The sequence below is a fragment of the Pseudochaenichthys georgianus genome, chromosome 14 (genome assembly GCF_902827115.2).
Source record: "Pseudochaenichthys georgianus chromosome 14, fPseGeo1.2, whole genome shotgun sequence".
Taxonomy (NCBI): Eukaryota; Metazoa; Chordata; class Actinopteri; order Perciformes; family Channichthyidae; genus Pseudochaenichthys; species Pseudochaenichthys georgianus.
This window is the reverse complement of record NC_047516.1, coordinates 22,877,297-22,897,781: the sequence shown is the minus strand read 5'-3', so window position 1 is coordinate 22,897,781 and position 20,485 is coordinate 22,877,297. Positions and strand designations below refer to the sequence as shown.

The 20,485-nt window shown below is 40.6% G+C and overlaps 1 protein-coding gene across 1 annotated transcript; it reads left to right on the top strand.

Moving 5' to 3' along the window:
- Window positions 1-1,150: 1,150 nt before the first annotated feature.
- gucy2d (guanylate cyclase 2D, retinal) lies at window positions 1,151-16,918 on the top strand. The gene is made up of 18 exons (XM_034098270.1): window positions 1,151-2,000; window positions 2,478-2,779; window positions 3,607-3,979; window positions 4,073-4,157; window positions 4,242-4,356; window positions 4,488-4,607; window positions 4,709-4,789; window positions 5,827-6,003; window positions 6,082-6,238; window positions 6,326-6,475; window positions 7,746-7,894; window positions 7,991-8,154; window positions 9,945-10,137; window positions 11,108-11,282; window positions 13,790-13,888; window positions 15,305-15,399; window positions 16,622-16,704; window positions 16,834-16,918. Exons 1-18 carry the CDS (start codon window positions 1,151-1,153, stop codon window positions 16,916-16,918), a joined length of 3,453 nt encoding a protein of 1,150 aa, XP_033954161.1.
- The last annotated feature ends 3,567 nt before the right edge of the window (window positions 16,919-20,485 follow it).

Below are 20,485 nucleotides of genomic sequence, written 5' to 3'. Positions count from 1 at the left end.
AATAGCAACCAACCAAATCTAACCTAACCAGATTTAGCTCCACGTTAACTGGCACTTGATATCTTAAACTCCCTGTGCCCCGGCAGAGCTTATCAGCTTGTAACACAAGAGGCAAGTTGATGCTGATAAGATTCAACATCAATTTCTGTTTAAGGTTACAACACACTCTCACTTCATAATCGTCCAGGAGCGACGTTTGGTCATTGTCCGTGGCGTGCAGTTGTGACGCTCCTTCAGCTTCATAAAGGGACGCAAATAGCTTTCAACTGATTGCAATGTATTCCCATCTGCGGCGGGATTTGACGCTAATGGAAGCACGGCATTCGTTTGTGTCGGCTGTCTGTCGGGGTATGTCAAACAGAGCACATGGTGTAGTCCAAACGATAGCTGGGGATTCTGGGTAGTGTAGTGTCTTCTGCCATCCTTTACTCCGAAAACATATTTGTTTCTCCGAATCGAAGGGGAAAAATACAAAAGCATTGCACACAATTTAAACCAATCAATGTTGTGTAATTAACAAGGATAATCTGGTGTTTTTTAGTCGATGAGTAGTGCAGATATCACTGTAAAATCAATCGACAGTAAGAGGAATACTTACTTCCGGGTGTACAATTCTCCGTTATCCAATGAGAATGGACGCTCACATTGCCTTTAAGGGCAGCCGACACAAACGAATGCCGTGCTTCCATGAGCGTCAAATCCCGCCGCAGATGGGAATACATTGCAATCAGTTGAAAGCTATTTGCGTCCCTTTATGAAGCTGAAGGAGCCTAGGAGCGTCACAACTGCACGCCACGGACACTGACCAAACGTCGCTCCTGGACGATTATGGAGTGAGAGTGTGTTGTACAGCTCAACAAGATGCAAGTTGAGGTCAGGTTTCACATCTGTACCCTGACCTTTTAATTTGGGGTGTCTTTGCTTGTTTCACAAAGTAAAAACTGATCATGCTGAATAGTGGAAACTAATATTTTCCTAATTCTATTTCTTCTTCTTTTTTTATAGTGGCAGTGATGGCTCAGGGTCATCTCGTCGCCTGTACCAAGGCCTACTGAGTGCCGGGAGACAGTCCTATTCACCAAGACACAGTCCCTGTCACACACATCACCAACAACTCTCTCTAAAGCATCAGAATAGCTGTGTGAGGAAAATGGCAAGTCACAGAGACCCTCGCTTTCTGCACAACCTGTCCTACCACCCACGATGGCAGCACGACTCTATAAAACTGAAGAGAAAAAGACACGCTCGAACAGTAGCTTCGAACATTTGCAGTAGAAATAGTCTGTTTAAATCAATAGCAGCTTCATCATCTAAACCACAGTTGCCATCAGATCCTGTGCAACGCTCCAGGAGCTGGTTCAGGAGCAGGCTTTTTCTGCCCTTACTCATGCTCACATGTCTGCCCTGTCATGCCTGGGCGACCACTTTCAAGGTGGCCCTGGTTGGACCCTGGACGTGTGACCTGCTGTACTCCAAGTCTCTCCCAGACCTGGCCGCCAGCCTCGCTACCGCCCGCATCAACAAGGACCCCTACCTCAACAAAGGCTACTGGTACGACTACACGCTGGTCAACGAGGACTGCAAGTCTTCCCGTGCTATGGCTCGCTTTGCGGAGCTGGACGGTCATGCTGCTGCTTTCCTCGGTCCAGCGAACCCAGGCTACTGCTCCTCTGCTGCTATGTACACCAGAGAGTGGGATCTTGGGATTCTCTCCTGGGCTTGCCTGAAACCCAACATGAATAAACTGAGCATGTATTCCACCTTCCAGCGGCCGCTTCCTCTGTCGTCCCGCGTGCTTTTCAACGTGTTGCGGTTCTTCAGTTGGGCCCATGTGGCTGTGATCTCAGAGGAGACAGATGTATGGGAAGCAACCGGACAGGAGCTGGCCTCTTCTTTGAGGGCTCTTGGTCTGCCTGTAAACCCTGTGGTCACCATGTTCTCCGACAAGGACGGGCCGCGGAAGGCGCTGACAAAAGTGCGGGAAACAAACCGGGTCAGAGGTGAGTGTTGGAGGACCTTTTTTGGATGTCTAATTTAAGATAAGATAAGAAGTACTTTATTGATCCCAAGTTAGGAAATGTTTGTGTTGCAGCAGCATAAAAAGACATGGCATTGTACAATACAATTTAAAAGACAAGAAATAAACATTTGAAAATGTCAAGATTCAAGGCTTTTATTGTCATATGTACATACAGTGTAGTTAGGTCACAGGTTCTCAACATCTCAATAGCAATAAAATTACAGATTTACAGTGACAAAATATAAAGCAGGATATTATATATACCTAAATATGTGAGTAATGGAATATTAAATATTAGATTGGATGTAAATATGAAATGTACAGTGTGGAGCAGATTGTTCTCTTCCAGCCAGTGGTGATTTGCATAGAGTTAAAGATAAAGTATAAGAACATATTAACCATCATGTATTTTAATTTCTTACGTATAAATAACGTATGTAATCCTTCCTCTCCACAGTTATCATTATGTGCATGCCTTCTGTCCTGATTGGAGGCCAAGCCCAGTACCAGCTTCTGACCACAGCGTTGGACATGCGTATGATGGACCGCGGTTACGTCTTCATCCCCTACGACACCCTCCTCTACTCACTTCCCTACAAGGGGGCTTCCTACTATATGCTGGGCAACGACACCAAGCTGCGGAAAGCCTACGACGCGGTCCTCACCATCACCATGGACTCTGGAAAACGCAACTTCTACGAGGCCTTCAAAGACGCTCAGGACAGCCATGAAATCCGCAGCAGCTCCAAACCAGAGCAGGTGAGACCTCTATTGTAGATTTAACGATACGATACGATAATACTTTATTGGTCAGATCAAGTCTGAAATTTGACTTGCATCACAGCAGCTCCATGTGTAACATCAACATAGACAGATATCATGAAAAACAAGCAACAAACATTTAACATAACAGCACAATCACTGAGAGAAAACATGCTCAAAGACCCTTCAGCGTGATTTGATCTGGGATCCAGCTCGAAACAGAAGATGATGACACAACTGGAAGATGACTCAAAACAAATGCACTTACCATATCCAACCTCAGAGCACATTACAACAACTGTGAACACACACACACACCGACACATACACCGACACACACACAGACACACCGACAAACACACACACCGACACCGACATACACACACCGAGACCGACACCGACACACACACACACACACACACACACACACACACACACACACACACACACACACACACACACACACACACACACACACACACACACACACACACACACACACACACACACACACACACACACACACACACACACACACACACACACACACACACACACACACACACACACACACACACACACACACACACACACACACACACACACACACACACACACACACACACACACACACTCCACCCCTCAAAGACTGCAAGCACTACTATTTAGACATACTTATGGCTATTTTACTAGATATATATATTTAGACTGTAAGTGTAAATATGCACATTGACACTGAATGTTATCTCGTTGCACTGTCATCGCTACTACCTCTTCTTTTAACACTCTAAAGATATATTCCTTATCCTCTGTCGACCCGGTAGGTTTCTCCATTCTTTGGCACCATCTACAACATGATGTACTTCACAGCAATGGTCGCTGAGCAGGCCCGCGCCAATGGAGGCCGCTGGGTCACCGGTCAGATCCTCGGTGAAACCAAAGGTGGCTTTGAATTTGAAGGTTTCAATCAGCTTCTGGAGGCCAACAGTGACGGTGAAGGCATGCAAGCTCGCTATGTAGTGCTGGACTACAGTGGCATTGGCAACTCTCTCTACTCAACTCATGTTATGGAAGCTGGCAATATATACAGTGGGGTCGGGAGTTTGAAATACCTCGGCCGTTCGATCCATTTTGCAGGAAGCACGCCCTACACTGACTCCAGCTGCTGGTTCAACCCATACTTTGCCTGTACTGGAGGTGAGTACAGTAGAAGTAGTGTCACCACACAAGAAAGTTTGGAATAATTCAGCATATTCAGACTCTCTTTCTGTTTGTCTTCTCTTCCCAAAGGCATGGACACAGCCACTACGTTCTTTTTTCTCCTCGTGTTTGTTTCAATAGTCGGATTTGGAGTTAACTTATTCCTTCATTTAAAGTAAGTCCAGCAGAACATCAAGAAGTCATACCTCATCCGGTGAGATCTTTCTAAATATTCTTCGTTATTTTTGGGTTTATGCAGAAAAAATGGTAGGCTTGGGTTCAGCGTTGGAGGTGGTGGTGCTGGCAGTGGATCAACGAAGGTTATCCTGACTCTGGACGACCTGATCTTCATCAACACTCAAATCAGCAAACGGGTCAGTTCTGAGCTGAATCTCTGACAATAACAACTGTGTTCTGCATCCTTCGCCTTGCAAGGATTAGAAGTATCAATGTTGTATCTACTCTAAGATGACCAGTCCTTTCTTAACTGTGTGTGTGTGAGCAGAAGATCAATGATGAAAGTATCCTGAAAAGCCAGCTCGATATGAAAACGCCTCAACACTCGGTCTCCGGTCGGAGCTACATGGCAACTTCTGCAGACATGTCCAATGTTGCTGTGTTCGAGGTGAGGCGAGCCCAACACATGTAATACACTCCTGTTATATCATATTGCTGCTTTATGCCTTTGGATGTTCTTGGTTTCACAAACACTGTGTGGTTTTGTAGGGTGACTGGGTTTGGTTGAAGAAATCGGCCAATGGAGCTGTATCGAGTGTCAACGGAAACACTGAGCATATCTTTATAAAGGTAAGTGAATGTGTGTGTTATTAGTACATCTCCAAGGATTAGGGATATAATATTGGTTTGGTTTGTGTGTATGAAGTATTATGGAAAAACTAATGGCCTGATTTTCAATAAACGTTGTGTAAGGGTGAAGCATGGGCCAAGGAAGAATTTAAAGGGGACCTATCATGCAAAATGCACTTTGTGATTCGGTACACTTTGGTACACACGTGTACCGAACCGAAATTATTCAGTACGGGTACGTGTACCGTTACACCCCTACTTAATACATAAATATGTGTCCCGGTGCGTCGGGGAACTCACACAGCGTCAGAAAATAACACCCTCTCTCTTTTCCTCCGTACCCAAATCTTTTAAAAACGGGTGTACAACGAACTGACGTCAAATCGGCAGCGGACCCACAGAAAGTTGCTATCAGAAACAATGCCTGACGTGTTTTGGACGTCTTTGTTTACATTAGCAAGCCTCGCTAACACTCAGAGCTAACCTGTACTGAAGAGCACATGTGTTTAAAAAGCAGGAAATAAAAAAAGAACTCACCTTGTGATAAACCTGCAAGAGAAAAGGCATTTGAGCTCCATACTGTTTCAGAAATAATCTTTGACGTGGTTTAAACAGGATGGCGTTTTATCACAGCAGAATTTAACTTTATCTCCGGTAGAATTCTGATCAGGCATTAGCTCCGCCTCCTCTTCTTTTTTTTTTCAAGCTAAAGACCCAAAATCTGCGTTTCTCTAACAGGGCTTCAAAAGAGGGGTTTGAGCAGTATGAGAGATGGCTACAATGGGTGAACTGTATTTTGAAAAAAAAACTTCACAGACATGTTTTACATAGGTATGGCTCTACAATATATTTTCAAATATAGCATGATAGGTCCACTTTAAAGCATCTTAGACCAGATAATCAATGGTTGATATCTGCAATCTGCGAGTAGCCTGACTTCAAATGTTGCCAGAAAACACCAAGTAAAGCGGGCTTGGTCCCTAAATGGATATTCCTCTTGTAACGTAAAGTTACTTGATGTTTCCTTTGTCTTCCAGCTCAGAGACATGAGGCACGAGAACCTCAATCTGTTCCTGGGACTGTTCTTCGACTCTGGGATCTTTGCTATTGTGACCGAGCATTGCTCCAGGGGCAGCTTGGAGGATCTGATCAACAACGAGGAAGTGCGTCTCGACTGGATGTTCAAGTCCTCCCTGTTAATGGATCTGATTCGGGTAAGAGAGACACAATGACCAACATGTGTTTCCTTTCCCATCTTGTCACATTTCCTCACCCTTCACATCTTTTATCAGGCGATGAAGTACCTCCACAATCGGGACGTCATCCACGGACGACTCAAATCCCGAAACTGTCTGGTAGACGGTCGCTTCGTATTGAAGGTGACAGATTATGGCTACAATGAAATTGTGATTACCCAAGGCTTAGACACTGAAGAGGCAAATAATGAGGGTGAGTTCATGTGAATCCACAAATGAATTTACTATATTTGCAAATAGTCTTTCTTTATTCATCTTTGCATATTTTTGCTCGTTAAAGATCTGCTTTGGACGGCTCCTGAGCTGCTGAGAAGTCCCAATCTGAGGAAAAGGGGAACTTTCCCAGGAGATGTCTACAGCTTCTCCATCATTGGGCAGGAGGTCATCTCTCGCTCCTCACCCTTCTGCATGCTAGACATGCCACCCAAGGGTGAGTGAAATGTAACCCTAAAGGCCGGTTACTTAACCTCTTTAGCCCCACGTACCCGCCGAAGGTGCCGAAACCACAACATCTGCAAGCAGCAGTATCTGAGGGCTTCTTAAAATGTAATAAACTATGAATGTTTCATATCCATGTGACGGGAAGAAACTCAGCTAACTAATGTTTTTTTTTTTAGCAAAAATAAACACAAGGCTAACGCTGTGCCTCTGAATTAGCCCTGTGCGAAAAAATCTTAAGGCCGTTAGCACAGAACTCTAGTTATACCGATCGATACTTATTGGATCTGCACAAACAAGCTTAGATAACATCCTGAGAGTCCACAGATTATAGAAATATAAGGATCATCACATCACTGACAGGGGAAGCAAATACAGACAGCACACGACGTAGCTTTAGGTAGCAGAGAGATATGCTCACTTTAGCTGTTATTCTGATCAAAAGTCGTGTTCAATGGCATTAAAACGAGAAAAAACGTGGCTGAAGGTTAATCCATAGGTTAATCGAATGTGTCTGTCACTTTGAAAAAATTATTGATAATCCATAATTCAATTTTTATGCAAAAATCTGAGAATAAAAATTAGCTGCTAATGGTAGCCACCAGAGTGTGTTGCAGATCCGCTTTTGGCTGCACGTCACTCTCACTCCTTATTTGCTAACCTGTGTGTGTATGTGGAACTTTCCCTCGATTCCATTGGCTCTAGCGGTTAAAAAGAGATGTCAATCATCAAAATCAACCAATGGGTTCCAGAGAAACGGCAAAAACGCCCATTTCCACCCAAATGGCCCCAGAGGTGGAGTTTTTTTTGCTAAACCGCTCTAAAAAGGTGAAATGTCAGGGTACTTATTATATGCTGTACTTTGGATTCCTAAAGCTTTTAGTCTACCTACCATCATCCAAGGTAGTTTTCACTATAAGTAAAAAAGAATTTTTGGACGGACACTATAATTTACAGTTTTTTTACCATGTTCAATCTGAATTTACTTTAAAATAAAAAACATCTATATTGATTCTGACTTTTCTACATCCAACTCACAGGTTTATCATTACTTTGAGAAAAAAGATTATTTATTTTCCCCTTTTAGAAGTGAAGTTATGGTCATTTGTTCTGGAAATGTCATTTTCGAGCCTGAGACCTGAAAAACAGGCTTGGGGCCTAACAGGTTAAAAGGAAACAGTGAAAAGTAAAAAAGTGTCGGGGCTGGGTGCACAAAGATTGATCATATTTCCAATCATTGTCTTGTCTGTGTGTGTTGACAGAGATTATCAGCAAGCTCAAAGAGCCTCCTCCATTGTGTCGGCCTGTCCTCTCATTGGACACAGCCCCGTTGGATGTGATACAGATTTTGAAACAGTCCTGGAGTGAAGAGCCAGCGAAAAGGCCGACCTTTGAGGAGATCTTCAAACACGTAAAACCCCTAAAAACACAAGTTGTTGTACATCTATTTTCTGTTCTGATGAAACTGGCAGATGACGTTCCTGTTTCCTCCTTTTTCACCTGACAGTTCAAGACCTTCACCAAGGGAAAGAAGACCAACATCATCGACTCGATGCTGCGGATGTTGGAGCAGTACTCCTCCAACCTGGAGGATCTGATCAGAGAGAGGACGGAGGAGCTGGAGGTGGAGCGGCAGAAGACCGACAAGCTGGTGGCTCAGATGTTGCCCAAGTGAGTGTGCAACAACTTGGATTAGCTCAATGTGGAGGGAATTCTTAAGAGAAACTGATAAGTGATTCATAAAGTGTTAAAGAAAGTCAATATACAAGTGATATCGATCTCAAATGCAGGAACAGAGCAACTTCACCCTCAGAGGACAGAGAAGTTCAGCACCCAGAACACAGCTTACAGTCCCACTATATACCCCACTGGTCCTACATCCCATCATGAAAGCATAAAACCCCCTTGTCCTTAACCATTTCCAAATCCCCCTTTCACTCTTCCCTTTGCCCTCCTGAAATGTAAATCCTACACATATGTCTCTGTTAAACACATACAAGACTAAAAGGCAATCGGGGTATAAGACTATATGTTTCATAATAATAATAATAATAATAATAATGGGTTCCATTTATAAAGCACTTCATATTTGAATTCAAATCCCGAAGTGCTACAAGTAGTGAGCATGAACAGTATAAATAAACATTACACAACACGGTAGAATAAATAAAAAAGCAATACAAAAATAAATAAAAGGGTGATAAAAAGGTCTAGGCAAAGGCTCAAATGATTGTATGATAATTTCACACGACACACAACATGACAGATGTATTAAAACTGTGATGTCATAGTGGAGCCATTTAGAGCCTCAGCACAAATACAATATTATATGTTATTATGTGTCCTTTTACTTCCTTAGGGAGGTCAAAGACAGCCTCCTTAAAGCTGACAGGGGTTCAGATCTGTGTTTAACAGCAGGGGGGCTGCAACTTGATTTACTGTTGTGCTTTTCTGCAAGGATTACGTTAATGATTCTCAGGAACTGTGGAGACCAATGCAGATACATCAAGACCACAGAGAGAACCATGGTGCTGTCAGCTTTTGAGGAAAACCCTCAATAAATGAATTCCTCATCTTTCTTTTGCCATATCTCAAACATGTGGCTTTATTTATGCTGCATTCAGAAACTGAGGGAATATTTGGTTATGTGATATGGAGGGGATGGTGTATGTCCAAATACAACACTATCATTAAAACCTTTTATAAGAGGTTTCATATCATCAAGTCCTGCATATAGACTCTTATTGCACTATTTCACTATTTTAAACTATTTTCTGCTTGTATTTACTATTTACTTGCACTATATTTGTCTGATTATCTGTTTTTTGTGTTGTGAAGCCGGTGACACAAGATTGTAATCGACATAACTACACTGCAGCTATGTTCATTTGACAAAGAACCTTGAACCTTGCTGGGAGATGTCACTTAAATGTGTCCATCTGTTTCTATGAGAGGGTATCTTTTGTATACTTTTTGATTCATTTTATAATTTTTAGGTCGACTGATGACTTTATTAATAGAAATGTCTTTCCCTAAAAGTCACAAAGGGAAGCCTCGACATACTCAACTATGCTCATAGTTTAGAATGTAGCATAACAGAATGCATCTTAATAGATTAATAAAAACAAATGCATTTGAAAAGAGAAAGGTGGCTCTCCGGTTGTACACTGCCGGTCCGCCCGTTAGCAAAGAATGATTAATCAGCGGTTGCGAGGACCTGCAGATCATGATTATTTTGGTTCCAATGTCAGTTTGTGGTGGAGAATGACATCCTACAGATGACTTTGAGCCGTCTTGTAAGAAGACTTCAGCCTCTCAGCATTTTGAAATGTTTATTTCTTGTCTTTAAATTGTATTGTACAATGCCATGTCTTTGTATGCTGCTGCAACACAAACATTTCCCAACTTGGGATCAATAATGTACTTCTTATCTTATCTTCATCATCCTCTTCCTCCCTCAGGTCTGTGGCCCAGGCGCTGAAGACGGGCAAGCCGGTGAAACCCGAGCACTTCGCCCAGGTCACGCTGTTCTTCAGCGACATCGTGGGCTTCACCACCATCTCCGCTCTGAGCGACCCCATCGAGGTGGTCGACCTTCTCAACGACCTCTACTCACTGTTTGATGCCATCATTGGACTGCACGACGTCTACAAGGTGAGCGCTGGGGGTCTTGCAAAGAGTAACTATCTTTTCTGGATGATTTTAATACATTGCATTTATAGCCAGCTATTTCAACCTTAAAAGGCACAGTGGCTACAAGGACTTTTATTGCACATTTTCACTTCAACTTGAGTTTATATTAATAATATATTTATTTGATTCTAATATGGTGCAAGTGTCACAAAACCTAATTTTCTCCGGAGCGTTTTACAGATACCATATTTGGTTTTGGTGGTATCTTTTAAATATTATTTTCTGCATTTCAAAAGGTGTGACACACGGCACAGGTCTTCTGTAGGATATATCATTTAGCTTTGGTAGATTTATTCATTTTAATTTGTTAATTTTTAGACAGAACTTCATTCAAGGATTATTTTCACAAATAGATACATTTCATGTCAAAATATCCAAAGAATTTGAGCTACAGTGTAGGAGTCTCTTTATTGTTAAAAGTTGCTGAAATCCTTCGTCTATTGCTCCTTAATCAGATTTGAATTTATTCTAGGAAAACGTTTAATTCAACAAGTAGTTATTTATCAAGATAGTTAATTTAACGTTTGGGGCTGGTGTGTTCCCTGCAGCCAATAATTGTATAATTTCTAGATACGTATCTCAAGGAACAGGAGCTTGTGGTTTCAAGTGTTTTAATTGCATGAGTATTACAATCCCTTACAGAACTTTTTTTGGACCATAAATTATGAAATCCTACTTTTTTCTAGCGTAGTGTTTTAGTGTCATCCTGTTCCTGTGGTCCTTTCAGGTGTTCCAAAAGACACAATGGGTCATCTTCTGAAGTTCATAGAGAGGATACTTCATGCAGACTTGTGTGCTTACTAAATATGACTAAAAATAAGATATAGTCAAACACATGTCTCTCCAACTTTGCGGTGCTAAACCAGTAAGAGAACACCCTCTCATTCTGAGTGTGACCGGCGGTGAACTCTTGTTTGTTCTGTTTTCATAGGTGGAAACTATCGGAGACCAATACTTGGTGGCGTCAGGAGTTCCCAACAGGAACGGGAACCGTCACGCGGCTGAGATGGCCAACATGTCTCTGGACATCCTGCACTGCATCGGGAGCTTTAGGATGAGGCACATGCCCGAGCTGAAGGTCAGGATCCGGGTCGGCCTGCACTCAGGTGAGCAGTCGGTTCATCCCAGCTGTGCTCTGGTGATTATCATAGCTGGCATTTGTCAAGATTCAAGGTGTTAGAAAAATATCACTCGATGTCCCCGGCTTGAGCTTCAGTCTCAGGATCCATGTATCTGGGATCCTCTCCAGAATGGAAGTAGCATCACATACATAGTTCCTGAGCAGTGTCCTTCACATGCTGATATCCAAGAGAGGGAGTTACACAGTCACAAGATGGAGGAACAGAAAGCAGTTTTCAATGTTTACTTCAGATTAGCTCCACGTCAGAAATGAGCATGCTTGTCATATGTCTATCTCCATAGAGGCTGAATCATCATGTTCATCACATAGCTATCATCTGCCTCAAACAGTCCTGATGCTCTTCTAGGTCATCACACATCCTGTCATGTTCACAGCTACAGTTGGGATACCTTTGTTATCATGTTACTCTCATATTGGAAGAGGACATTCAGTATTTTCCCAACACAAGGCTCCGGACCTGAGGGGACAGAGCCTTCTCCGTCGCTGCCCCCTCCCTCTGGAACTCACTCCCCCAACCCATCAGAGACGGCACTGACCTCACCACCTTCAAAACACTCACCTCTTCAATCTGGCTTTTAATGTGTGATTGCTTTTGTATTATTTGACTTTAACTTTAACTATATATTTATTTGTTGTTCCTTCCTTTTCTTTTCCCTTCACTATATCTGTAAAGCATCTTTGAGCACCTGTAAAAGCGCTAACAAATTAAATCTATTATTATTATTATTATTGTCGTTTGTACAGTAGCTACAGTGTAGATATGGCAATGGAGAACGTACGTCACAGGCTCCTCCAACAGTGCATCATGAATATACGTATATAGGACATATAACAAATAAAACAGATACAATAGTGCAAGAGAATGTTTTGAGATGAGCAAGTAAATACAAATAAAATAGAAATAGTGCAAGAAGACTCTATATAGAAGTAAATGGAATATGATATATTAGACACATAGTTTTCAAGATGCAAACAGATGGACACACTGGGGACATGAAACGACTGCATTTATCCTTTTTATCTTTTAAAAATGTAATTTGTATAAAAAAGGCTCTGAAAAATAACACATTGGATAAATGAAGTCAGATCATTCAGAAACATATGTTTTGCTTATTTAATATTTGCAAGACATCTTTTGTATTACTGGCTCCTTTAACGTTATCCTGATTATTGCAAAAGGCCTTTATGACTTTCTTTACTGATAGACATGTGTCAGTCTAACTTCTTATCTAAAGACAAAACCTTTGATGACTTGTTTCAATGGTAACTATAAAGATGCATCGGGGAAATGATCTTGGGTTTCAAAACATCTGCAAAACTAGAATTCATTCTTTTTTTAAATCGATCATTCAATGAGGCATTCTTGTCAGCAAAAGGCCATGGGATCCACATGTTCTTCACATTTCTGGAACCAGGAAATGTACGAACAAACGACTTTCAGAAAGGTTTATATGCACAATAAGAAAACATAAAATTCAATGTAAACATATAATGTATTAATGTGCATTATCCAAATATTAATGCAGGTACTGATCAAAGACATGTTGTACGTCTTCTTGTTTTTTCATACATTGCCTAAAATGGTATGTTGATGACCATATCAAAATGATCCACATGCATGTCTAATATAACTCCAGACTCCACCCCAGAGTGTTTGAAAGTGAATTTGTGAAGGAGAAATGCAGGAGCCCAAGCTGCTAAAGGAAAGGAGGTATTTTTACCTCCTTTATCCTTCGTCTGGAACTTATTCCCGGAACAGTGACACAATATCCACTTAGAGCGCTGTCATCCAATTAACGCTCTGCATGCTTTGGATTTCTAACTCCTTCCTACGAGTTTCCTTTGATTTCTATCGCTTCTCCCTTTCGAAGAATTGGCCTTTCTGTCCTGAGCATACATATTAAGAGGAAATCAAATGCAGCCAAAGTAAAAAAAAACATGAAAATACAAGAACTACAATAACATAGGCAAGGCAAGGCAAGGCAAGTTTATTTATATAGCACTTTTCAACGCAAGGCAATTCAAAGTGCTTTACAAAAAATGAAAGACATTAAGCATTAAAAAAGAAAAGCTAATAAAATAAACATTAAAAGGAAAAATACATGGATAAAAGTTACAGTGCAGTCTAAGATGTGAATAGTTCAATTAAAAGCAGCGACAAAAAGAAAAGTCTTCAGCCTGGATTTAAAAGTAGTCAGAGTTGCAGCGGACCTGCAGGTTTCTGGGAGTTTGTTCCAGATATGTGGAGCATAATTACTGAACGCTGCTAGGAACATAGGAAAAGAAATGTAACAAATACTACAGCACATGTTTTCAATATAATATAACACTTTTGGGAAGGATGTGCACAAATATTCATAGAAGAATGTGGATAAGTTCACAGGAAAGAGCCACAATTTGACACGTAAAATATCGAGCCTACGAGAAGCGTCAGATAAACGTGTGTGTGTATTTATGTGTGTGTGTTTGCAGGCCCAGTGGTGGCTGGAGTGGTGGGTCTCACGATGCCTCGGTACTGCCTGTTTGGAGACACTGTCAACACAGCATCTCGAATGGAGTCCACAAGTTTGCGTGAGTATTTCAAACATCCTCAAACAGTATTGATCAGACAGATCTGCTTCTTTTAAAACATGTTTTTGTTAATTGACACAGTGTGTGAGAGGACAGGTGTAGTTCTTCTGTGTGTGTGCATGCTGCCTTAAGCTGAACAGGGCTTTCAGAGAGCAGTCCTCGCTAATCCTTTAAGAGTATCAGCAGAATTAGAGGGCAATTTGAGTTAGGTTTGATTAGAGGGCAGTTTGCCCCTGCTACCCTCTGCATGGTATATTAATTAAGTATGACCCTAAGTGGAAACGGCTAAGTACACTTTACTTAGGGTTAAAAATAAAAAACCCACATCTGATGGCGCTCCCAGAAGATTATAGAGTAATAAATGAAAGTAATCACCTTTAAACTGATCAGTGGAAGTCTAGCTTGCTATATCTTAAATGCATGTTCATTCCTGTACTGAATTAAAATAAGTTGATTATGCAGATGTAATCCTACCCTTCTGTTTTTCAGAGGCAAATCTTTTGTTTCTCTTTTTACACCTCTGCAACAGCTACATTTAGCTAATTTTAAACTATTTTAAAAACAGAGGATCAGGTTTAAAATGCTTTGTAACAAGGCTGAAAAAAGGGCTTTTGTTTCCAAAGCTCGTGGAAAGTTTACTGTTCACCCACACAAGAGTGGATGCTTTGTTGAAGATTAAACTCATCAACAATTTTCAAGGAAATACAGTTAGCCCAACCTTAAACATCTACAGCAGATAATTGGTTCAAATGTAAACGAACCCATGAATGCAGCAGTGATATAAGCAGAGGTGGGAGAAGTACTCAGATCTTGTACTTGAGTAAAAGTAGAAGTACTCAGATCTTGTACTTGAGTAAGAGTGTAGGAATACTCTGTTGCAGTAAAAGTCCTGCATTCAAAATGTTTCTCAAGTAAAAGTAAAAAAGTATTATCATCAAAATATAGCGATAGTAAAAGTAGTCGTTGTGCAGTTTGGTCCATTCAGAATAATATATATGATATGTTTTATAATGATTGATCAGTAAAGTGTTCTCAAAGCTGGTAAAGGTGCAGCTAGTTTGAATGATTTTGTAGACTGCAGGGTAGCTTGTGGATTTACTCCAGGTGGAACTAAAGTCTGATTTAACACTTGATTATATTTCACATCATTCATCCAGATCTGTGAAGTAACTAAAGGTATTAAAAAAAGGACGTACATCTACACCTCTGGATATAAGAACCTTTCTGCTTCTCTTCGCTGTATTTGTTAGCCATCAGTGTGTAGACTGCTGCCACCAAGTGGCGTAATGATAAACAGAAAGTCGGCCTTTCTAAATCTCTTACAATTAGTTCAAACCTTAGAAAGTGTCAAAGCAAATATAGATTTCACATTTACAATTATCCACATGTTGAGGATTTTTCTCTTTTCTTTTATAGCTTTCAGAATCCATGTCAACAGAACCACAGTCGATCTCCTGAACACCTTGGATATGGGATACAAAATCGTCAGCAGAGGCATGACAGAATTAAAGGTAAAAAGAATAAAAACGTTTTAACGGTCACCTATTATGCAAAATCAACTTCTTCATGTCTCTTCTACATCAACATGTGTCCCCTCTTCTTCATGTCTCTTCTACATCAACATGTGTCCCCTCTTCTTCATGTCTCTTCTACATCAACATGTGTCCCCTCTTCTTCATGTCTCTTCTACATCAACATGTGTCCCCTCTGTGGAAAGAGACTCTGAACGTTTCAGGAACAAAGATTCTCTCTCTTTTTGATCCATTTCTATAAAAACCTGTCTGAAAATGAGCTGATCAGATTTTGGCCACCTTATGATGTCATAACGATGTGTTGTCTTGTGTCACCATTAGCCAATCAGCAACCAAGGTACCCCCCCCCCCCCCCTTATCACCTGAATCTCCTCCTAGAGCACCATTGTGTTCTTTGTAACCAAATCTCTCTCAGAGGGGCGTGGGGAGGGGCTCCTTATTTTCATCTAAAGTAACAGACAGAGAATCAGCACTTTTGAAACAGGGCTGAAACAGAGGGGATTATGGGTAATGCTGCAATGATCTGTTTGGTGTTTCAGCCAAACACTTCAGAGCAGAGGTCGTGTTAACCGAATATTTTCCGTCCATGACGGATTTTCTTTAACAATGACGGAAAAATCTGAAAGCAGTCCGTCATTTTGACAGATTAGAACAAACTCGGAACAGCGGCAAAGTTTCCCCGCAGCGAGGATCTGGTGTTATGCCGTTTCCAAACCTAACTTTGTCGTACAAATCATTGAAATGTCTGTGAGTTTTGGCTTTACGCTGTGCGTGCTCCCGCGAGGTGCAGTGGACACCCACCCCCGTTGACAGTTCACGAGCGTGCTCTCCCCCCCCCCCTTCGTCAGAGTTGTGTAAAGGCCGACGGGTAATAATGGATTTTGACGGAAATGTTACGATCCTGTCCGTCAAAATGACGGGAAGCGAAAAAGTCTAGCGCGGACTGGGACTAAAAATCAGCTCGGGACTCTCTACCGGCCCACTTCGGTACCGCTATAAATTGTCAACGGCCGTTCGACCGGCCCACTTCAGTACCGGCCCATGGGGATTCGTCCCGAACGTCCCTATGGCCAGTCCGCCACTGCTGAGACCTATAATATATTGATGGAAAACTGTATAATAGGGGACCTTTAATATATTCACAGAACACATGCACTATAAGACTTGCATCCTGATAATGAATGGTGATGTTTATCTTCAGGGAAAAGGGATTGAGAACACATATTGGCTGGTGGGGAGGGAGGACTTCGACAAGCCTCTGCCTATTCCTCCAGACCTTCCAGGGTAAGACAATGTTTCTATACTCCTCTATATTTTTATTATCTTGATTTCCTAGATTTGTAGCATAACCAAACATCTGTGACATAATAATATGGAGCTCCGAGACATAAAAAGCTGCATTTCCTTTTACAGGGGGATCAATAACGCTATCGCTTTAGAGGAAATTCCTGAGGACAGAAAACAAAAATTCCTAGATCGACAGAAGAAGATGACCTAGGCTGGTGTTTTCTTTCTTTTTTTACAAATGTCCCAGAATGAAAAGTTACATTTTGTAATTCAGCATTGGTTTTCAGTTTAGCAATACGCAGAGAGGTGTGAAGGAAAAAGAAGACCCTGCATCAACCACCGTCTACAAGGACATGCTGTCCAGTAATTTGAGAATTCACACGTTTCTTTCGGGAAGTCATTTCTGTGCTGAAATCATCTTTACTGTAGAAGTGGCAGCTGTCCAAATGATGTCAGTTCAACACACACAATAAGCATGCCGAGGATGAATTGCAGATCCATGAAGCGTTGGTTTAGACCTCAGTTAAGGTTACTGTGTAAAATCCTGGTGTACTTCATGCACTGCAACTGTACTGTTTGTACTAGTATGTGTGCTTTGTAGAGATAATGGAGATATGCCATCCTAAACACACCACCTATTCATCTCTGATATAAAAGAGCACTCACCTTAGAAGCATTAGCCTTTTAAATAAACTACATTAAAACATGTTCACGGGGATTTGAGCAATGGTAGGTCAGCGAGAGAATAGGGCAGGTTTTACATTTGCTTTTGTGTATTATCACTGTGGTCATTTACACGTTTGATAAATGGGAGCAACATCATTCAATTTTGTTTTATTACTGGCTTCTTCAACAAGCCTATTTGATCGATTAGACTGATATATATGTTTCATTTTAAGCATGTCTAACAACTGAAATCACTTGTTTCAATGCTCAATGTAAAGACGCATCAGGGAAATAATCCTGGGGCTGCAAAGCTAGGGATAACTTTTAAAGAATCCACCATTTAATGACGCATTATTGTCAACACAATTCCACGGGATGCACATCATATTCAAAACATTGATGTACGATGTGCACCACTATGTTTCTTATCTTTATGATACTATATGCATACAGTATGTATTGCTTTTTAATGATGTTTGTATTGCTTTAACCATTATGCTGACCGAATAATAGAAGACATACACAACATGCAAACAGACCCAGACTACTGCTCACTAATGCATTTCACAATAACTTCATACATGTAGCATATTACTGAAACATGCTGCTTGCATTCCGTGCGTGTGTGTGTGTGTGTGTGTGTGTGTGTGTGTGTGTGTGTGTGTGTGTGTGTGTGTGTGTGTGTGTGTGTGTGTGTGTGTGTGTGTGTGTGTGTGTGTGGATAACGTAGTCTGAGTGGGACAGACCTGATTTCTGTGACACATATACAGAGAGTCAATGGGCTGAAATTACTATCTGCAATAATGTGCTCCAGCAGATTGAGCCTTCTCATGTGTATCGCTTTGGGAAAATGTACGGCCATCATTATTTTCTATCTGGATTCTCAGGGACCCCAAGCTGTATCCGAACGTCCTCTGAGAACAAATGTCCACAAAGTCGCTCCCATGCCCAACCCCGGGGGATTTTAAAGATCATATGGGAGGTGCAGGCGTACAATAAGTGGGAGGACAGAGTCTTCTGAGTCTTTCCTCTTTGGCTCAGGGATGTGTATATACTGTAAATTTGTACATAGTTAGTTTGTCTTTGTGTCCTGCAGGGTTAGGGACTTTTTAGTGGAGTTTCTTTGGTTCCCTAAACCCCTGACACAAAGGGAGATATGAGCAGAACATAAAGGTTTAATCGCAGTGCAATGAAATTGTATGCTACTGCATTGTTAACTCACTCTGTGTTGGCTTGCTAATTGTCTGCCGCAGCACTGATATTAAAGCAACAATATGCCGGCAATGTTAGAATGAGATTTATCTCCGACTACAGTTTCAGTCTGCGGCATTGTTCATCTTTGGAAACGTACTTTTTGACCACTTTTAACATAGACAAAATGAAAAATCTGAAGACTTGATTGTCAGGCTTCTTGTGGTGAAGTATTTCACACCATTGAATGTTTAGCGCTGGCTCTTCAGGAATAATCTAACTTTTGCCGAAGTTGATTCAGAGTCCAAGGAACATATCCAAATGTTTCTCTGACGGTATCCAAAGAACTAACTAAGTTATTCTATATAGCTAGGACCTAGATATCTAATCAATTTGCCAAATAGACTGATCTCATCCAAGTTGAACGGACTGTATTGTTCATTTTGAAAGTGTTCTCAATGTGTTTCTGTAAATAAAATATGATTTTAGTGAAGCTTGAGACTGTATGTGTTTGTGTCATTGCCAACTCTTCAGTCCTTGTGTGTTGAGGCTGTTTCCCCAAATGGTGCACTGGCAACATAATAAATGATGATTCAAACCAACTGCCCCAATAAATCACGCGTTTAATAGGCAAGTAAATCACTATTTAAATGTTAGTACTACAAATGATACTACAAAAAACATTATAGTATAGTATGTTAAATAAAAATGCAAAAGGTCTATATTGTGAACATATCTTATAAAAGTCATTGTATAGCATGTTTTTTTAAATTTAAAGAATATACTCTGTTGAAAAAGTAATGAGAAAATGTGTAAAAATGAACATGAGTCATAGTATAGCATATTGAAAAACATGAAAAAAGTTGCTGTATAGTAGCCTATGTCATTATGTATTTACATAGTATAGTACAGTACTGTATGTACAACTCTTAATGTTGACCTCAAATTGCACCACATTGGTTCCTTTAATTTTGAAATGCGTCATTGAATATTATAATACAATTTTATTTTGCTGTAATATTAGATTGCTAAAACATGATATATGGGGAGTTGTTATATAATCATAATGCCCATACACTGATCTGCAACATATGCACTTGTATTTAAAGTCTGCATCATATTCAATATGTAGAACCCTGACCTCTCACACAGTATGTTCTGCAGTTGTTCCTCCGGTCATTGGGGTTACAAAATATGTTGAATTTAACTCAGAAATTGTCCAATATTACACGCAATCCCACGCAGTGTTTCCCGGCCAGCAGCAGACCTGAAGCCCCCCTGGTTCCTGACTGACTGGCACCGGGTGGAGGTGCCAGTCGAGCAGAAGTGAAGTCAGCCAGCGTGAGCAAAATGGAGACCGGAAACACATCAGGTTGTATTTCACAATAAAAGCATATTAGGTTGTGGTCACAAAAAACACAAAATAAGAAAATATGTAGGCTACTTTATTAATCCCAATTTGGGAATTGTTGTTGTTGCAGTAGCATAAAACAAAACAACCATTGCACATAATAACAAATTAAATGAGTAAACATAAACAATTCTAAAATAGAAACATCTCAACATGGAAATATAATAATACAACTGAACTAATAAAGGTCCATCTTGTCTTATCTTAAATAGAAATAAACCAACATTAGAGAGTAAGATATATACAGATGATAAAAACTGTCTGACAAATAAAAACACTATTGAAGGGCCAATTTTCTGTTAATACATTAAACATCACAAGAGGTGATTTATTGAAACATGAAGCTACGGCCCTGTTCGGGTTTTCAGAATAAGATCAGTTAATGCAAGAACATTTACAGGACTGTGACAGCTAAAGAGAAATCAACATTTAAAGTTATTTTTATTATTATTAAGTTATTTTTATTAAAATATATTATTTATTCATTTAGTAACCATTAAAGTGACAACA